The sequence below is a fragment of the Petaurus breviceps genome, unplaced genomic scaffold (assembly GCF_028583685.1).
Source record: "Petaurus breviceps papuanus isolate PSGF00001 unplaced genomic scaffold, PetGlider_PUasm1.0 174, whole genome shotgun sequence".
Taxonomy (NCBI): Eukaryota; Metazoa; Chordata; class Mammalia; order Diprotodontia; family Petauridae; genus Petaurus; species Petaurus breviceps.
This window is the reverse complement of record NW_027185761.1, coordinates 20,871,000-20,891,604: the sequence shown is the minus strand read 5'-3', so window position 1 is coordinate 20,891,604 and position 20,605 is coordinate 20,871,000. Positions and strand designations below refer to the sequence as shown.

The 20,605-nt window shown below is 40.0% G+C and overlaps 1 protein-coding gene across 4 annotated transcripts in view; it reads right to left on the bottom strand.

The window, feature by feature from the left end:
- Window positions 1-20,605, bottom strand: part of NR2C2 (nuclear receptor subfamily 2 group C member 2) — a 127,753-nt gene that overhangs the window by 13,928 nt on the left and 93,220 nt on the right. For 3 of the 4 annotated variants that reach the window (XM_069083871.1, XM_069083867.1, XM_069083868.1), the window contains 10 exons: window positions 18,627-18,827; window positions 15,702-15,804; window positions 12,904-13,083; window positions 10,140-10,287; window positions 8,923-9,016; window positions 7,312-7,445; window positions 6,223-6,400; window positions 5,085-5,206; window positions 2,723-2,862; window positions 668-805 (listed from right to left, as the gene is read on the bottom strand). In XM_069083871.1, the coding sequence (XP_068939972.1) occupies window positions 668-805; window positions 2,723-2,862; window positions 5,085-5,206; window positions 6,223-6,400; window positions 7,312-7,445; window positions 8,923-9,016; window positions 10,140-10,287; window positions 12,904-13,083; window positions 15,702-15,804; window positions 18,627-18,827 (1,438 nt within the window). The remainder of the gene's footprint in view (window positions 1-667; window positions 806-2,722; window positions 2,863-5,084; window positions 5,207-6,222; window positions 6,401-7,311; window positions 7,446-8,922; window positions 9,017-10,139; window positions 10,288-12,903; window positions 13,084-15,701; window positions 15,805-18,626; window positions 18,828-20,605) is intronic. The other variant, XM_069083870.1, reaches the window with a different exon arrangement.

Genomic DNA, 20,605 nt, shown 5'->3' with positions numbered 1-20,605 from the left:
TAAGAAGGTAACACCTTCCTTAACAAATCAAATCTTCCCATTCTTCAAACAGGGTTACTCACTTTCCTTAACCTGCTTTTACTAATCTTTCACCTCTGGCTGCTGTTGACAGGCACAGTGACATAGCAGTGGGTAAATTATGAAGACAAAAAATGCTGCATATTTCTTCCTCAAAATTTTTTGAGCTGAGGAATCTACAAAGGTATGATGGGAGGAGGGAAAGGATGAAGGGAACAAAGGTATATAAAATTCCTTAATATGATGAGAATCAACCCTTATCTATACTATAAAGTGTTCTCTAATTCCTGTTTAGTCACCTAAATGTATGTTTTAAAGAGAATAATTTCAAGGGAAATACTGATTTGTACATGCAAATGAATTCTAAAAACAGGTAAGGAAAAAAGACCACAAACATTTACCTATCCAAGAAGGACTCTAGCTGATAGTTTAAATAAAAGGGAAGAAGAGATAAACTAGGTAACAAAGAAACTACTGGACTCTATATATTTCTTGTGCTTTAGGTGGGTTTTTTCTCCTTCAAATAAATTTAAGCCTGTTGGAAAAAGAAATGTTATAAAGGAGAACTTATAAATACACTGGCATGGCTTCTAAGGCCGATGCAATAATTTGATGTGAGCCCCATACTACCTCCAGCATGTTATCTTACCAGGGCTAAAGAGTACGATTGCCTTAAGGTATGCATATTCATACCCATCGATATCCAGCTTAGCCATACTGTTGCAAAACTCCTGAAGTTTCCAGATGTGTTCCATGACTTGCTTTATTCTGTCACCAGAAAGTTTATCTAGAAAGCAAAAATGAAATTCTCTAAAAAAGGCAAACTAGACCTTTCAATATAACCAAAGAAGTAATTTTTCTTCTTTTATGAAAAGATCAAAAGAAACTAGAAAATAATTTAGATTTTAATTAAATACTAAAATCTCAACATATTCAAATCCTAATTTTTGAACTGAGACAAAGTGCAAGGAGGAAGGGTGTTAATTCAGAGTGTGGAGGATTTCTGTCTTGCAAAGTAGGTGTCACCATTCTTGCCAAACCATTCTCTCCTAACATTCAAAGGGCTCCTAAAATTTCCACTCTCCTTACCAGCTTGAGGAGTTAACAGATTTTCACCATATTTTCTTTAGTTATCAAAGGTTGCTATCGCTACTCTGTGACCCCCACTATAATATCGTACTTATGACCTGTGGGAGGTTAACAGATGTAGCTCTATCATTTCTATTTTATTCCCAAGTTCTAGAAGTATTAGTTAGTCTACATTAGTGTTGCCTGTTTTAATCTGAAACCTCTCAAGAGTAGCAATCAACTATGTTCTTTTAGTCCTGGGACCTCTGCTTTTTTCTCATTATGATCTTTGATTTAAAGAGCTTATCCTTTAACAAACAAATAAACAAAGGCAAACTTTCCTTATTTATTCAACTCTGTCAAATGAGATAATATGTGGAAAGCACATGCTACGTAAATGTTAGCTAAATTCTGGGTCACTGCCCTCACAAGGAGTTCTTCTTAGAATTTAGGTAACATATGTGATGATTTTAATAGCATCACAGGACTGAGGGCTGGAAGGGCCCTTAGACATGACCCAGATCAGCTTCTTGTCTCCCACACATGAAGAAGGATGCAAACTTAAGTAAGTCCTCTTGCTTCCAATCCAGTTCTCTTCCTAGCTTGCTTTTCTTCTCCCACCTCCAATCCGTCCTTTATACCACTAATGGGCAAGTTTCCCTTTTGCATATGCCAGGTTATGCTATTCCTTCTCTGCTTAGACATCTTCAGTGTTCCCTTCATGAGCTAACTCTACTCAGTAGCAAATTCTTTTTCCTAGAATTCAAGACCCTCCACAATCTGGAGCTACCTTGCTTTTCTCATCTTATCTCATTACTATCCTCTGTGCCAAAATGAATCATCTTTTCTCTGAACACATCCCATACCTCTCCTGTCCATTAGGGTGTTAGTTATGCTCTGCCCGGTGACTATACAAGCCTCTCTTCCCCTTTTTACTACGTACTGAGTAGACAATTTATTGCACTGTGGTGCCCTGGAAAGAAAACTGAATTTGGAGGTGACAGTGGAGAATGGGTGGGAATCTGCCTCTGGTATTTTTAAGCTGTGCGACTGATTCTCTGAGCCTCAAGCTCCTCATCTGAAAAATGGAGATAATGACATCTGGAGCATTTACCTCACTGGCTTACTGTAAAGCTCTGATATCATATTATATTAAGTGCTTTATAAAATGTAAGGTTCTATATAAATGTCAGTATTATTATTACATGACTAGTTGCTGATATTGTCAATATATATGCTTTACCAAAAGTAAAATTCATCACTATAAATTTCAGTGTCACTGTTAAAAGAGTTCATAATATTTTTCTACTAATAAGTTTCCATATTCAGAGGAAATGAGAACAGTCCATACAAAAAATCCAATGTATGGACCTGTAGTATTCTCTCATGATTAAAATAGTAAAATTAAACTATTTCTGGTTTAAAGAGAAAAAAAATAATGAGACACTGAAATTTTGAAGCATGTCAGCACTGGGTGGCCGCTATTGAGTCTGAGGAGCTAGCTGGGCCTTCCTTAGGAGCTGACCTTACCACAGAGATGCGCATCATTCCAGGCCAACCTTCCACTGTGAAAATGACCAGAAATGGAGATGCTCAAACCCAAGCACTTCTGAAGGGCTGCCATGGTCCCACATACCTTCCTGAATGCTGTTCTGCAGGTGGTTCACAATAGCTGCTAGAATAGTGGAGAGGCTCATCACTTGGGAGCACTGGGCCAGGCCCAAGGTGAAGAGCTCATTCCAGCAGGCACGCACCAGGCTTGTATTACAGTCCTGACTAGAGAGAGAGAAATGCACAGAAAAGTACTTAAAGGACAGACTGGGCATTTTCCATTTTCCAAATGTCTCTTCAAGCATCAATAATTATTTTAATGATCAACAGAGAGGGCTTTACTTACAAGTCTCTTTTTATGTCTTTAAATAACTTCATGAATTTATACGCCCTCCCCAAGAGGCATAACTAAGAGTGGACACACTTGGTCAAATTTCAATGTTTTATATTCTTTTTATTAATAATACTAACAGCTCACACTTCACAACACTTATAATTCTCATTTTCTTCACAAAAACTCTGCGAGTTTAGTACAAAGAGTGGAAACTGAGGCTCGTGTGGTTAAGTGACTTGCACTCTTCAGACTAATAACAGCAATGCTTCTGATGACGACAACAATGATGATGGGACAGCAGCTCACAGCGCTTTCTTCAAATTCGAGTCCAGGGACCCTTTTGCAACACCACAGCAATCCCATGCCCCGTCAAGCGTACGTACAAAACCACATTCATGAGATCAGCCTTCGCTGACCTAGCGAACCTCATGCACAGGTCAGCTGAGGGAGCCTCATTCACATGTGCAGTTTCACAGTGATTCCCACCTTTCTCAAATGTCAGAGTAAATTTAGCCTTCCAACCCTACATTTCAATTCCTGAAGAGAGATTTCATATTTTATGTGAGCTTTTAAATTTTGTTAAAATAGGCTCAGATAACACAAATGAAATCATACATCCCGAAAGAAATCACTCTTCCTTCACTCCTGAAGGTCTTTAGGAGCATCAGGTGTGAACAATCCCAGCTCCTGGGGAGGCTGAGACTGGGAGGTCCTGGTCTGAGCTGTCATGGGCTATACTGCTCAGAGATCCATGCCATATTTACAATCAATATGGGGGGCCCTCAGGAACAGAAGGGGCCACCACCTTGCTGGAGGAGGGCTGAGTTGGCTCAGGTCAGAAAGAGAGCAACAAGGCAAAGCTCCATTGCTGATCAAAGTAGGACTGGAAAGACCATGGGTGGCTCCTGCACGTCAAGCCTGGAGGTCTTAAGATTTCTTCAAGAGTAGCTCACGATATCAGTGACATGGAGGTTATGACAGCAGTGCCCTAGGACCAATGGGACTGTGTAGTTTTCCTTTCACATTTGGGCCATCTTGCTATCACCAACTGAGATTTACTTTAGCATCCTCTGGATACTATATGACCCCCTGTATGGTTCATCTCAGAAGCCGGGAACAACAAACCTCTTCACTCCTACTATATAGTAAAATAAAGCCACTGTCTTCTTACTATGGCCCTACTCTAACCATTTCCACTCCACTGAAAATGTGGACCTGACCCAAGTCTTGAGCTCAGATAGGTGAACTTACTGGGCCAAGGCCTCCATGACACCTGCCAGCCTTGACTCCCCAAGGGAGTCCCCTTCCCTTTTACTCCAGCCTGGCTCCCCCTGCTTTCCAATACCCCTCATTAGAACATAAGCTCTGTGGACAGATCAGTGCTGCTTTTAGTTATATCCCCAGCACTGAACAAGCACTGAAAAAATGCTCGCTTTCTCTTTCTGAAACCTTTCCTGAAAACTGAAATGTTCAATCATCTCCTTCTTCTTTGGTGTCTTATAACCTGTCATTCACTTTTTTTTTTTCAAGTAGTCCCTGTACATCACTCGGTAACATACAAAGTCATGAAATGTTTGAGGTGGAAGACACCTTGGTGTTTATCTGGTCCAGTAGAGTGTAAGCTCTTGAGACATGGCTGGTTTCACTGTTTGTACTTCTATCTCCAGAGGCTAGCACAGTGCCTGGCACATAGTAGGCCCTCAGTACCTGCCTGGTGCTTGACCCCCTCGTTTAAAAAGGAAGAAGCTGAGACTGAGATGTCAGTACAGAACTAAGATCTGAAGGGACCTGATGCTAAGATCTCTTAAAGTAACAGCTTAAGAAAATATATAATTTTTGATACATGTATGTCTAACCTTGTTGTTTGAGACATTTTTGTATCCTTAGCCTTTCTGTATACCTAGAAGAGTGTCTTGCAAAGACACTTAATTCTTAATTGAATGGAAAATTCTTAAATGAATGGAAGCAAAACTTTGTACAGAAAAGACATCCAGTGGCGCCCTCTGTCCTTGGTGCTGTCATTGTTCTCTGTGTCACCAGCAGAATCATCTTGAGGTCCCTTGATTCAGGACACAAAGATTAGATTACTTATTCAGAGAAGAGGTTCACTTACCCAAGGGCCTGAAAGGCAGGAATGGATCTGGCCCAGTGCATTGAGAGGAACAGCAGCCGTGAAGCTGACTCGCAGATGTAATGCACGTTGAGGTACTCTGGCATTGGGCTAGGCATCGTGAGCTGGGGAGGAAGCAGGCACAAGGCATGCAGTGTCAACAGCAGCCATGCAAAGTGTTAAGAGTTTTATTTTAGAAATTGATCTAGTCAGTATTAAACAATCCTAAAGCCAGACTTGTATTCTGCAGGCAGTGCTTCTGACCTGTAATCAGTAAGGCCTGAGACTCTGCAGGTCCTGCTGAGGGACCAGGGGCTGTCAGCTAACCAGCCCCACAGGACCATGGTCCTGCTCCCCAAGGTGGTATCGTCATCATCATCATCATGAAGCAGACAGTGTGAGTATTATTATTTCCATCTGGTAGATGAAGAAACTAAGGTTTGCAGAGGTTCTGACTCAAGTTCACCAGCTCCTGGTTACAGTATTAAGCTGTTCTATGTCAGGAGCTCATGAAGATGAGATAAAAATCTTAATTTGATATAGGGAAAACAGGGCAAAATTCATTGGCAGTAGTATTAATAGTACTCATTGGCTAAAATACAAAAGAAGCTTTGTAGTTAGTTAGCTATGAGATAACATTGAATAAGAATTTCAATTTTGTCTGTGAAAGAGTTTGGAGACTCTAGATGGACATGGGCTGCTAAACAGTTTCTCTAACTGACTTCAGAACTGATTGTAAGATAGATCGACTCAAATCATACGGGGACATATCTGTGGTGTGGACAAGTCATCATCCAAAGTCACCAGAAAAAAAACAGAAAAATCAGTTGTCAATAAACAGAAGGATTTTATCAGGATTCACTGAAAGGAGTAGACTTTTAGTCCTTGAAGGTCTCTGGTCCAAGGCAATTTTGGATTAAAGCAAAGGAAGAGTTAAAATATGGTACTTTTCTCCTTCATAAAAGGAAGATATTCCTGAAATAAACCTTTTGAAGCAAGCATATCAAATGTCAGTTCACTAAAAAGACCTAACTCAAAGGCTGGACTGATAACAATTCAAACTAAGCCTGTTGAACCCTCATCACTCAATTATCATGATAATATAAACGAGGCCATCAAAACAAAGAAGGAAGGCACATACTTTAAATGTGACATGTGTATCTGTAAGTAGGGGTCCCTCTACTTCGATGATGGGTGTTGACTGATCTCTACTGATGACATGAATGTTCCCTCCTCCTGTAGGATCCATCCCATCTGCTAAGTTTGGTGTTGAGGAGCCATCTGTGGTGTTAAGTGCTTTTGCCAAGGTATCAAATGCCCTTAAAGCAAAAACAAATCATATACAAGTATGTGAATCAATAGCCTCCCATAGAGAATAAGTCACAAACTTTGGGTAGCTTGAGGATGACAGAACACTTCTCAACATTTTATACAACATAACAAAGAACACTATCATCCTGAATTTTTATATAGCTTTTCCCCTGAAGAACTAAAGGATACTATAAAGTTTAAGTCTTGTTCAAATATACAATATACTTTTGAAGTAGGGAAAGGAGGGTGAATTATACCAACTGAATGAAATCACAACCTGGATTCTATTTCTACCTCAAGCTGCAAGTGAATGGGGATCCCAATCTAGTCCTCATTTTATTACTTAGAAAAAACAGCAAACAACAAGGTAGAATTGACTTGTTTACTTTTGAGGAAAGCCAATGACAAAAATAACCTGGTTATAAGGCATTTGGGATAAAATGTAATACTAGAATTTTGGGAGAGAAATATGCACTCTTTCTGCTTACAGAAGCCTGGAACCAACTAATGCTATTAAGCCTTTGAACTCTGATGAGCTTTATAGTTACTTAAGAAAAAGGAAAACTAAGGATAAATCTGAAGGACAACTATTAATAGCAAAATGCAACAAAAATGCTGAACAGCAAGTAATGTTCATTTACTATTAGAGGTGGCTTCTTTTTTTTTTTTGCTGTCTGTCACTAATATGCAATTCTGTTACTTTTGACTGCAACCACTTTTGATTGATTTGCTCACACAGAGCAAGATTTTAATAACTACTATTTAAAGAGACAGGTTCTGGTCTCACAGTGACACCTTCAAAGTTGTACTGTACTTGTCTAAATAAGGATGCAGATGTCACGACAGTTTAAAGGAGAGTAGAAAAATCCAGTCACCACCTAAGGAGGCCTTCATGCATGCTGCTACCCTGAGTTCCTACCGAGTGATCTCACTTGCTGATTGGTCCTCTTGTTGGATTTCTGAAGGGTCACCATTATTCAGAGATTCATTGAGGTTGGCAAGGGATGTCACTACGTTTGCCAATGTGCCTAGAGCACCCTGGCTTGTTTCAGCCTAGAAAAGACAAACACACAAAATCACATGGTCAATGGATGGCAGGCAGATATGAGCTCTGTGCTCATGCTGTGGCCTCCATGAAGGTCTGACCCCAGCAGAGGTCAGATTAAGAGGCAGAGGACGCAGATTCTTTGAATTCTCTGTTCCTTACATTTGGAAAGAGATTCAGAATTTTCAAATAGGTTGTCGCACTCTGGTGAGTCATACCACATTTTCTGTACAGTCAATGGATAAGGAAGTTGAGGTGAAGTTGCCTGGTATTAGGTTTCTGGTTTACAACCTCAGATTCTGGTACTCTACTCATTAGACCCTGCTGTTAACTCTTCCAAACCTTCCTGTTGACACAATCACTTACCTCTCTTTTATACTAGAAGTCTGATTTTGGTTTCTTGCTTTTATGCAGCTTTAAGTCAGAGACAACCATCTTCTCTAGAAAATGCATCAGTCTGAGAGCTGGAGGTGGAGAGTGACCCAGACTAGATGATCTCCAGGGCCCCTAACAGTTCTGCAAGGCTCTAAGCTCTGTGATAATGGGTGGCACAAGGCAGCTGCATCAATACAATGGCTGCTTAGAAGGAAGCAAAGGTCACCGACTTTGCAATCCAGTAGGATTTAGGAATAGTGTCCTCTCATGGGATGAAGCTGTCATATTTTAACTTTCCCCTCTGGATATCTGTTTTCCTATACTTCTACTTCAGCTGGTTTTAATTCAGCTACATCTCAGATGTTACAAATGCCATGCTAGTCTTATCACTTGCTATGTATTCAGTTTTAAACAGCTAATTTGCCACCTAGCTGAATATAGTCCCAGAACAATTTTATAAAAAGGTAATAATGGATTTTTCAAAAGGGATTCAGAACAAGTGAAAACAAGTGCACAATAAAAGTCAGTCAATTTGTGTGCTACAAAGCAAAGCATTTTCATCAGAATGAAGCCGTGGCACTTTCAACAAGTGAAATAAATCTAAATGCAAACATGTTTTAATGATTATGGGATGATAATATCAATGCAACAAAAGAAAAATCAAGTTTCTCTTAAGATAATTTCCATTTCCATTAGTGGTGCTGAGTTGAGAGGTGCTGGTTATTGCTGATGAGTCCTTGTTATATTCCAAGTAAAAAGCAAACTATTTCAGTGAGACACAGACACTACCAAGGTGATTATTTTTGTCAAAGATTTTGTGATGTACATATTTCAAGTAAACAGTAACTCACACTTTTTATTGCTATTTGTGGTTACAAAGTAAACCTCATCATAACCCTGGGAAGTCAGCAGTAAAAATATTATTTCTCTTTTACAGATAAGATTTCATGGGTTCTTTGGATCCTGGGGCTAGAACCTGAGGACAGGGCAGTGCAGACTTTGACTGAGGTCCCACTAGTGGGACACAGAGCCAGGCTCCTAACCTAGATCTCCTGGCTAAAAGTCTGGAGTTCTTTCAAGGGAAGTAAAACCACAGGCGACAGACATTACCTTGGAGTCAGCAGCAAGAAGCACTGTACCGTCATCACGTATCAAAGGTTGTTGGATATTGACAAGCATTCCTGGATCAAGAAGACCTGTTTGTCTATTAGAGACATAAAGACATTCAGAGAAGCTTCTGATGTTTTATTAGCTATCCCATTAGGATTTGTTTATATGATACACTAAAACTTTCAAAATTCTTAGTAATAAGGTTTGGACTATCTTTATCAAATGAAGAATCGTAACAAAAATTTTTATAATGAACAGGTGGTTCTCCTTTGCTTGGGGTGGGGATAACTGAAGACTGCTTTGAAGTATTGTTTAAACCTCCAATTTGGCAGCAGTTTGCAGAAATTCTGCTAAGAAAGTTAGGTCCCCTTCAGCACATCTCAAATTTGGTCTCAATTCCATCTTTCTCTACATCAGGGATTTTTAAGCTTTCTGGTCTCCTAGACACCTGTGGAAGTCAGTCTAGGGAAACCTGCCTATAAGACCCCTTCTCAGAATCATTTTTTTTTAAAATGCATAAAATAAAATATATCGGATTAAAAAGAAGACCAATCATAATGAAATGTAGTCATCCAAATTAAAACCCTAAACCAAAAGCAAGTTCATGGGCTCCCATTCAAGAGCCATTTTCTACATACTCTGATTTCCTCATCTTTCTTTCTTGAGCCTTTTAAATTATGTTCAACGCATTGATTATAATTAGACTATACAAGTGTCAATGCATCATTTACTGGGTATCTAATATTGTCTGGAAGAAATTCAGGAAAGAAGGTTTTGAGTCTATACTTGGTAAAAGCCTCAGATGTTGAACTTCTGAACAATTACACAGAGCAGAAAGTTCTGATATTTTTTTAAAAATACGCTCCCCACAAAACAAGCAGTCAAATGATTTAAAATCTTTTTTGTAGAGGTATCATGACTGCTACAAATAAAACCTTAGGTGTGACTCCTCATCTTTGTGGGGGCATAACTGGGAAGGTATAATGGGAATCAGGTGTAGGAAAGGCAGGCTAGAGAATGGCCCCCATGAACGTTAGTCTGTCATCCCCTACCAGTCAGCAAGTGTAGACCGTGAAGTAGGAAGAAGGTATGAGCATGATGACATTACCCACTCAGGGCTCTGACTCCTCTAGAGTTCTGAGCCTCCCTCTGCCTAAGTCTCATACCCTCATTCTTACATCCTTCTGCAAACATGAGGGGCAGAGTCTGACACTAACCTTGTTCCATCTTTGTCTGCTACAAAAGTGGGTGTGGCTATCAAGGGACTTCTTAGGTCTTTCCTGATGTAGATTTTCTCTGTAGAAGCTGCACAATTGGTTGGTTTCTCCCGTTGCACATCAAAAGGCTTCCTTTCACTCTGAACAGCTTAAAAGAACAACATAAACTTGTGCTTAAAGAAAACATCCTAACTAAGGAAAAAGTGCCCAAAGCACCAAAACAGCCAGTCTTCATAAAGAAGCCAGTTACTGAAGGAAAGACTAATGGCACTACACTAAGTCTGAATGATTTTTTTAAATACTAAAAATTTTTAGGCAAATGGAAACCTGACTTAAAAGCCTATGATTCTGTTCATGAATTCAAAGGAAATAAAAAGATCTCAAAATGTCCAACTGGCTTGTTCAAGACAGAAATGGGTCTTGGGAAACCCCTTTTTAAAGCCCAGGCCATCCAGGCTTGCTTTGCTCCTGCCTCGATGGACATTTCTGTCTCCTCCTCCCCCTTCACTTTCCTGCCCCTTTCTGTGATGTCTTCTGCATCAGAACGCAAGATCCTTCTTAAAGATTGTCTCTTTTCTTGAATTTGTATTCTCCACACTTAGTACAATGTCTAGCACAGTTGGTGCTTAATTTATGCTTGCTCTGTCTGTTCATCTATCTAAATTTTTGTTTCTATGTTTCTTATTTCTGCCAGTAAGAAGGATTCAGGATCAGATATGTCACTGCCTTCAAAGAGGGCAATGAGCAGGACCCTTTTCCTAGGCTAGGACAAGTTGCTGAGGAAACCTTCTTCCTCCCCTTTCAATAGTTTATGTCTACAAACATATGCTTAAGGAAATAAACTTATGTGGGTTAATAGAATGAAATTATATTTAACTTAATGCTGTAAACTGGATCAAATACACTGAGGAAACATCCTAATCTTAAGCTGAACCTGCATAAAAAAGACATTGTTTGCAACTTAACATCTCACCAGCAAGCTCTTCAACAGAGAGTCAAATAGAAAGTGACTGACTATGCATGCCAGGAATGGAATAACAGGAATGATGGTATTTTCAAAAGGAAATTAGGAAAGAGTCCTCAGGGCCAGAAGCCAAGTAACCTGCTACTAAAACCATATCATAACTTTGCTGCTAGTATCTGCCATTTGGAATGTATTAACTCTGGCTGCTGCTACTGCTGCTGCAAAGTAATAATGACTAACTTACAGATGCTACTTGGGGATGTGGGCCAGGCCACTGTACTCCCTTGCAGCTGGAATAAGAGACAACTTACTCCCCAAAAAGGAAGACACTACACTAGAACAGTGACTACATTGACACTGTTAATCACCTTTAAGGCACAAATGGCTCTCCTTTTCCCTAACTTTACTGTGTGCCATCCATTAGTAAAGCTGATTTGCAGTTAATTACGTGCATAGCCTTCCCTGAAGACAATGTGAGAGAAAGTAAGTGAGAGCCGATTTGGTGGCTGAGTCCATGGGTGACCAGATGAAAAGTGAGATGTCACACTAAAGGTCCTCTCCAGGAAGCCTGCCTCTTCAGGTGGGCTTTGCTCTAGTCTGTGAATTCAAGCCTGGGTGCCCTGCTGGGGCCTCTTGCCTTCGCTGTCCTGTGTTTCCAATCTGAGTTGGGCAACTCCATCCTAGACTTGGATCTTCATGGCTTGACTCTAAATACTGTTTTCTCTCTTCTAATAATAGTTTCATTTTAGAATTTCTGGTCCTATGTATAATATACCAAGTGGTTTAGTATAGACATGGTGACTAGTTTCTATGTTAGTCATTTATGAAATTACCTACTAAATTTAGAAAGGCTCATAAATCAGGTTGACTTTTTTTTTTTTAACTTGTAGCAATAAAAACATAGATCATTCAGCTATTTTGGTTCACTGTTGAAGAGACTTACCTGAAAGCGTCAGTTCCTTCCCCTGACAACTCCAGAACAAGTTGCCCTATATAGCTAGGTCCCAATTAATGCAAATAATGATGTTGCCTCCCCTCCACACACCCCCTCTCTTAAGTGGTCATAATATTTCACACAGACTATTTCCATTGGATTGGAACCAATAAGTATACTTCATATAATTATAACTTTGTATAGTATGAACTCAAACAAATGTGACTATCCATCCAATGCATTATGTGCACTACTCAGCACTTAGACATAGTGGAAACATACCTACCTCTCTCATGGGTGAAAACAGTAAGATAATTATTTGAAGTAAACTTTTGCATCTCTCAAAAAAGAACACAGAAGATGTTGACATACATCCAAGCTGTCAACAGATCTCCCACTTTTCATATTTAGGGTAAAGCACTGATGAACAATTCACTACAGAAATTTAACCTTTTTCTATAAGACTGATAAGCCCATAGCATGAATGCTATGAAGAATTGACCCAAACAGCAAGACTACTTGAATAGAATCAATCTTCATGTCTGGTCTCAGTCTCTGAAGAACAGGAACTATGTCTAAAACAGAATTTCTTTTTTTCAATCTCCCTAAAGAAATGAGGGCAATGTTGTACCCATAATGGGTGCTACATACAGATCACTCACTGATTCAGTGCTTTAACTGCCAAATTAATTTTTTAAAACACCCACTGCTATGACCACTAAATTTATAGTGAAAGTAAAATGAAGTGGCTGCTCAGTGTTTTTTTCCCCTAGAATGTTTTAAAGTCTTTCAGTTCCACAATTGGATTGTGCCCATTTTTTCCTGCAGCAAGTATCCTGTAATTTTTAGTATGACTCATTACTCACATTCCATTTTCATGCCCATCTCTAAGCACTTTTTAAGTCTACAGAACTGGCAGCGGTTTCGATGATGTTTATTGATGATACAGTCCTGGTTGCTTCGGCAACTGTATGTTAAATTCTTCCTTACGCTTCTTTTAAAGAAACCTTTGCAGCCTTCACAACTGACAGCCCCATAGTGACGACCTAGAGGGATGGAAAATGAATGGGAGTTCACCAAAAGAAAGTCAAATTTCCCTCCACCCCAACAGCATTTCTAAGTCAAGTTTTGATCGTCCATACAGTTAACTCATTTAAAATGTAATTTTCAACAGTGGAGGGTACAATAAGGGAGAATAGTTTATTAAGTTTCAGAGTGTCTCTGAACACAACAAATGCACATAACTTTTCTTAGAAGAAGTGGAGTAATAGGAAGGAGAGATGAAGGAAGGAGGCCACAATGACGGTGATGATTCAATGCTAGGGTAAGGGCAGGATGTCACCAAAGACTTTTTGATAGATGCCATGGGTCAGTGACCCCCTTCTGCTCAGGAATTCTGAGGGAGCTAGAGTTGCTGGGGTTCTAGTCGTCCTAGAATACAATTATGAAATGCCATTCAACCTCCTATTTTTTTTTTCTGGTCACCTTCCTAAGTTCCCATTTTCAAGCTCCCTTCTAGAATTCATCCTGCATATCTGCCCCTTGGCTGATTTCCCTTCTGGTCCCTCACTGATTTTTTGAATAAGATATGAATTCCTTAGACAAGTATTCAAGGCCCTTCATAACCTTTCGAGCTTTATTTCACATTATTCTTCCTGTCCCTCCCCACCCCCAGTGTTGACAAACTGTGTTACTTGATGTTCTCCCCATCTCATCCTGCCATCTTTGAACTCTATGCCTAAGTTCATGCCACTGTCCACACTCCCTACATCCCATTCCTGATGAGATTCCTCCTTTCTTTCAATGTCATAAAGCCTTTGGGCTATATGTGATCTCTTCCACTCTCCTGCCCCCCAATCCCTCATACCATGTTTGGACCTCTCTGATACACCTCCTAAAATATGTCTTGTATTATGGTTATCTGTATATCTTTAACCCCTGACTGGGACTGTGAACTTCTTGAAGGAAGGTATTCTATCTCATTTCATTTTTATGCTTCCAAAGTCTGTCTAGCAGTATATAGCACATAGTAGGCATTTTGGTATTTTCTCTGGCTCTAATACGTATACATCAGCGATATGTGAAATTACTACTAATGCCTCAGGTTGAATATATTTTGTTGTTCTTTGAGCCCAAAAGAGGATTGTGGAGATTAAAAACTTCTGGTAATTTCAAATCTCTTACAATGTAATTTTTTTTCCCTTTTACATGAAGACACTACTAATTTTCTGTTGTACCTTGAGTAATTTTCTTTTTTTAACTTTAAAATCTAAAAATGTATTCACAACTCTTGAGAAGTTGATACCATTCCTTCAAAAAGTTTTGTAAAATGAACAAAATGCCAAGAAAAATTAGACAATAGCTTATGCTGAAACAAAAACATATGTCTGATGTATACAAATTTTAAAAAGCACATTATAGGTAGTATAAATCATTTAAAATATCTTAAAATGACTTAGCTACAAATTGAAATTACAAAATTACAACATTCACTTTAATGAAGTTTCTTTACATATTTAGTCAGTGTCTGATTTTGTAAGATAAAAAGGAGATGAATTTACAGACACCCTTGCTTATTATACAAATTAAAATATTCAAACAAGCCACATGAGTTGTAAAAATACAGAAAAAACTCACATCACTACTTGTATCTTGATCTTTCTAAGGTGCTGAGGAAGTACACTGCCATTGTTGCAAGAAAAAAACTACTAAGGAAACTAAATGACAATTTGGGGACTAAAATTATATTAAATCCCAGCAAAACCAAGAAGTGCAATCGACCTGAGGGACATCTGGCTCCCTTAGCCTTCATTCATAGCCTTGAATCACTTTCCCAGGAGCAGGGATGGATTTGCATTTATCTGTGCACACCCTCTCATCTAGTCTTTCTTAAGAACAAAAGCATACAACTTTGAGTTTACTGCACAGAGTGCAGGGCATGGTCTGTGGAGATGAAACAGAGGGAGGTGAAGGGGCACCAGACTCTAACTACTGAGAAAGCCAGCCCTCGACCCTCATATGACTAACAGACACGGGTGTGGATAAACACAAAAGAATGTGGAGTGTAATGACTAGAAAAAGTACCAGAATTAGGTAAGTCAGACCAGAGTGGCAAATACTGTGGCCATGTTCACTCAGTGTTTTCAGGGTTTGAAAAGAAACAATGGGCAAGTCAAGTGCTCTTAGATAGGTCTCTGACTCAGTATCTATTCCCTCACAAAAGCAGACGTGGGCAGGGTCATGTACATAAGTGATCTGGAACACAGAATAAGATGTCTTCTTGGTCACAGGAATGCCCATCACGAGCTTGCTAGGCTTCTAAATGATGACCAAAGAGGAAGCAGAGAGAGGCTGAGTCCAGGAGGCGAGTCTGGGCCCCACTTTGGACACTGCTCTTTTAATCACTCTCATCTGTGTGATCACACTGGAGGATCAACCCCTGCATCCACAAGGGAGCAAGAGCTAGTTCGTCACACCTGGTTTGTCTACTTCCCTTTCATTATCTCAGGTTCTGCAGCAATTAGAAAAGTGGACTTTATCTGCATTTCAAAATGTTTAAGAAGAAATTTCCTAGCTTCTTTGTCTGAACTGTCTCTTGCCAAAATTGGGCTCATTAGCTTTTTTGCAGATTTCCCTACAAAGCCCATGCTCTGAGTTTATTTACCTGATGCCTTGTCTCCGCACACCACACAATATTCTACCACCTGGGGCCGCTGGACATCTGCTTTCCCCAATAAGCGCTCAACAGAAGCAGAATCCGTCACAATCTAAGAAGAAATTTGGAAACAGTTAAGTTGTTAATTAACAACAGAATCACCTGGCATGTAGGACTGTTTAACCACAAAGCCCTAATCCTGTGCTTCTAAACAAGGGACACACCTATGGGAACACTGCCACAGTACACATGAGGCTGCTATTGCTTAAATTTCATCACTGTATCATCTAACCCATGGGTGGGGAACCTTTGGCTTCGAGCTCACATGTGGTCTTCTAGGTCCTCAAGTGCAGCCATTTGATAGAATCCAAACTTCACAAAACAAATCCCCTTAATAAAAAGATTTATTCTGTAAAACTTGTACTCAGTCAAAAGGCTCCACTCAAGGACCTAGAGGGCCACATGTGGCCTCAATGTCAAAGGTTCCCCATCCCTGCTCTAACCTGTCATCAGTAAGAATGGACAAGAAAAGTACATGCACACCATCTCTCTAAATGCTTCTGTCTGATGGTCCCTGGTGTCACCAAGGGCACACATTTGGGAGATGGTCTGGGTCCACTGGACAGAGTGGTACTGGTCTACCTGAGAGCCAGACCCTGGCAGCCCCAGAGATCATCCAGATGAGAGGCAGCTGTTAAGCACTCCTGTTATCTTTCTCCCTTACTGTATGATGCCTTGTTAGTATGCAGATAAACACATTTATCGAAACATCCAGAATGTATGACTGAGCATTGGCATCTATATGGCAGATGCAGTGGAAATGCCAAGTCAGGCCCTCTCCCCCCAGGGGGGAGGTGTCACTTGAGAATAATAACTGTAGCACCTTCCATTTCTACGATGCTGGCAGATCACCAGAGTGTCTTCCTCCAAACAATGCTGTGACCTGGGTAGCACAAACAGCGGCACTCCTGTTTTAAATACTAGGAGTTTGCAGTGTAGTGTTGCCATCTCACCACCCCACAGCTAACAAGCACTAGAGCACCAATGTGGCCCCCCATCCACATCTGATCTCTGCGATGACCCCATGAGGTGTGAAGGAACTATTGTTTCCACTTCAGAGATGAGGAGACTAAGCAGTAGAAGCTTGTTACCACGAGCTGACACAGCCAGTGGTCCGGGTCTCCCAACTGCCTCCATTTACAGTCCTTCCAGGGTGTCATGCTGTGTCCAGTCAACATTTTGACCCCTCGTGCTTTGTGGGTGGTAACAGCATGGAAAACCTCAGTGACAAAATCCCAGGCAAGCAGCAGCCTCCTGGCCGGCAACCCTGCAGATATGGCTACAGGTTCCACAGAAAGCTCAACACAAAAGAAGCTTTTCTTCCTGGGCCACTTTACCTCTTAAACCTCCTATCTTTGTCTTCCTTTTAAAATACCCCAATAATAGATGCAATCAACACTCACTGGTATCGAAGGAAAATGCAAAATGTAGCCACATGAAGAGTGTATCCTTGACTCTGAAATCACTAGCATAAACCCATTTTTTTTTGTGAGATTTGTAACAAAAACAAAATCACAACTGTACAAGCAAATACTTCAGCAAGACAAATAGCAGGGATCATGGATTTCCAGTGAAGTGAAAGTTCTCTGGGAAAGGAAGAAAAAGGCTTACTAATTTTCTTATACATGTATCTGAAGTTGATATTTTATAGCTTTGAACTCTGGCTCATCCTAAAGGGAAATACTTCCTTTCCTCTAATATTTCATTCCTACTTTCTTTCTTAGTGCTTACTGAAACCAGAAGTGATCTCCAGGGACTGAACTGCCTGACCCTCAGAGACACTATGGCACACTCCATGGCTAGAGGTGGTGGAAGCTTCCAAATGCTGCTTTGTGGGGGAAATGAAACAACTGTCTTGCTTCCTGAAATCTTGGTCCTTTGGGGGAGGTGGGGGATGGAGGGTGTGTTTATCTTTTTCGTCTTTATAACCCTGACCCAGAGCACAGTGCTTTACACAAAACAGACAAATGCACATGGCATTGAACTGACCCTCTGGCCCAACTCTACGGCCATTTTTCTTTCTTTCACTCTCCAATCTGCATACAAATCTTCCTTCTGCCTCTAATAACACTGCTGCTTTGAAGGTCAGTGCCCTGGCCCCCAAATACAGAACCAAGTAAGTCTAATAAAGCAGAGTGGGAGGTGAAGGCCTAGAGTGGGCCTAGTATCTCCATCCACGAAAGAAGATATTTGGGCTGGATGACCTTCAAGGACCCCTCTACCTCTAATGCTCATGGCTCTACAACTACTCTCTGAGTATAGCAGTGCTTGAAATGGAACAGGACAGAGCTAACCTAGCAAGAGGGACTGTCGTGCTAAGTACTGGGACACAGGATAAAGGAGACTGGGCTACAACCACCATGGAGGCAGTGTGGCACAGTGGAATTCTAGGTCCTGGGTTAGAATCCTGTCTACAGGACTTACTTCCTTTGTGAGACTGAGCACATCACAAATTTCTACATATTTAAGGTTCCTCATCTGTAAAACTGAGGGCAAAGGCTAAGACTAAGGCCTCTTCAAGCTTCAAATCTATAGTCCTGTGATTTTAGAGTCAAGGTGGAAGTTAAGACTGAAACAGAGGACTGAGACTAGCTGGAGTAAAGACGCTCCCATAGACACAACATGCCACAGATGTGAGGACCTCGGAAGTGAAGCAAGTTTGTCTCTGACAAGAAGATTTGAAGATCTTTCAGCTCTAGTGGGAACTGGTGACTGGCTTCAGCCCAGGGTCTGGGGTTCAAAGGCTGCCGCAGGGCAGTAGCTAGCCCTGTCCTTGCTCTGCTAGAAGGGTCAGCCTGGAGGGAACAAGAACCAAGGACTTGTCTGAATGTCTCCTCAACAGAATGAACCCTGGTTCCTACTGACTGTGCTTACTTGGATTCTGCCAGGAACCAGGTTGTCCGTGGTGGTGAAAATAAGCTGCTTGGCACTGGATGTCTCAGGTGAGGCCAATATCACCTTTCCTGTTCCAGTTCCATCTGGACTGGCCAAGATAAACTGCTGTTTCGGGGGTACGGAGGAGTCCACTGCAGTCACTATCTGGATTTTCTGTCCTGTTTGCTGATCTGTCACAATCTACAAGATAAAATGCAGGAGGATTTTGAGAAGCACAAGATGACATTTATACTCCTAAATAATGCTATAGAGGGGAGATGTTTTTGAGAGGGTACAATATAAATAACCATGGTTTTTGTCACTACTATGATGACAATGATAAGTTACCATATAAAAATCTAGAATGCTTTCTAGTTTTCAGAGTGGTTTCAGTTATATTATTCTAGCTGATCTTGATAACATCCCTGCAGCCCAGTAATGTTATCTCTATTCCCAGAGAAATTAAGTGATTTGCATAAAGTAACACCACTCTACTAAGAACTGGATCCCAGATCAGAACTTGGGTCGAGGGTTCTCAGTCTAGGGGAAGGCAATAAGAATGATATGGTAGGAGTCAGAAGGACCTGGATTCCAGTTCCAGCACTGACACTTACTGGTTGTGTGGGGAAGGCACTTTACTTAGCTTGTAAAAGAGGGATAATAAATAATTGCCCGATCTACTTTATAGAGTTGCAAGTAAAGTATTTTGTAAACCTTAAAGTGCCATAGAAATGTGAATTATTATTGGATCATGATGCCTCTCAAATTAGTGAAAATATGTGGGCTTGAGAACAGAATTACACTGACTAAATACTGATAAATTTTTAATTTAGTACAAAAGGAATACTTATTCAGTATGTGTGTGTATATATGTATGTGTGCACATACATATATATGAATAGACACACACATGCATATATACATATATATTTCAAAAAAGACCATTTTTGCTAGAATGGGGATTAAATAGTTCAAAATATGATATAAAATAATAAGCATTAGTATAAAAATATATGACTAGTGAACGAACCCACAATCTCTGGTTGCACAGGCTCAGGCAGTCTTGGAGGTCAAGGACAAAAAGAATTAGAGGAAAGGGGAAATACAAAAAGCAAAAATAAACTTCTTGTAATAATCCTTGCTACAACCTTCAAAACTAAACAAAACAAGAGAGAAATCCAGAAGAGAAATGTATAGCAAGGAGATTTTGAGATATTTCTGCTTATAAAGTTTTAAAATACCACACTTAATTAAGAGATATTCAAGCAGAAGCTGAGGACCTCTTACCAGGGGGTGCTACAAAACGATTTCTGCTTTGAATGGAGGTTGGACCAGATGACCTTTGAAGTTTCTTTCAACTCTGTTCTTCTATTATTCTTTTTTTTCTTTTAAAAATACATGCATATAGTTGTAAATTTCCTTCCTAAAGCAATTTCCCTGTTAAGCAATATGAAGTAGAGTATAGTAATGTTTGTGAAGAGGGTCTTAATGTATAGTTAATTCTCAGCTTTAGAGTGTAGTCAGATGTATACTCATATAAACACATACATCTTCTGCCAACTGGGCCTTCTTTCCATACTTATCACCAAATCCCTCCTTTACTGAGGTCTTTTATGATCCTAAACCCTGGCGTTATAGAAGGGATCTTGGGCTCATTTATATAGTCCAATGCCCTGATTTTACTGGGTAGCTATGTATAATTTACTCATGTAGAATTAAGAACTTGGCAAAGGATATATGTAGTACTTTCTAGATGGTTATAATAAGTTACTTCCAAAAAACAGCAGCACAATGCAATGAATTTATTTCACTTAGCTATGCATTTTTATTATAAAAGTTTTCTTTTTCAATTGGGGAGAAGAATTAGGTAGAGAAAAAAAGCAAAATAAAATAAAAGTTACATGAAAAAACAAAATAAAATGAAGCCCCTGGCATATGTTATGGGATCTTCGGCATGCTTCTTTTGCAGAAAGTGCCTT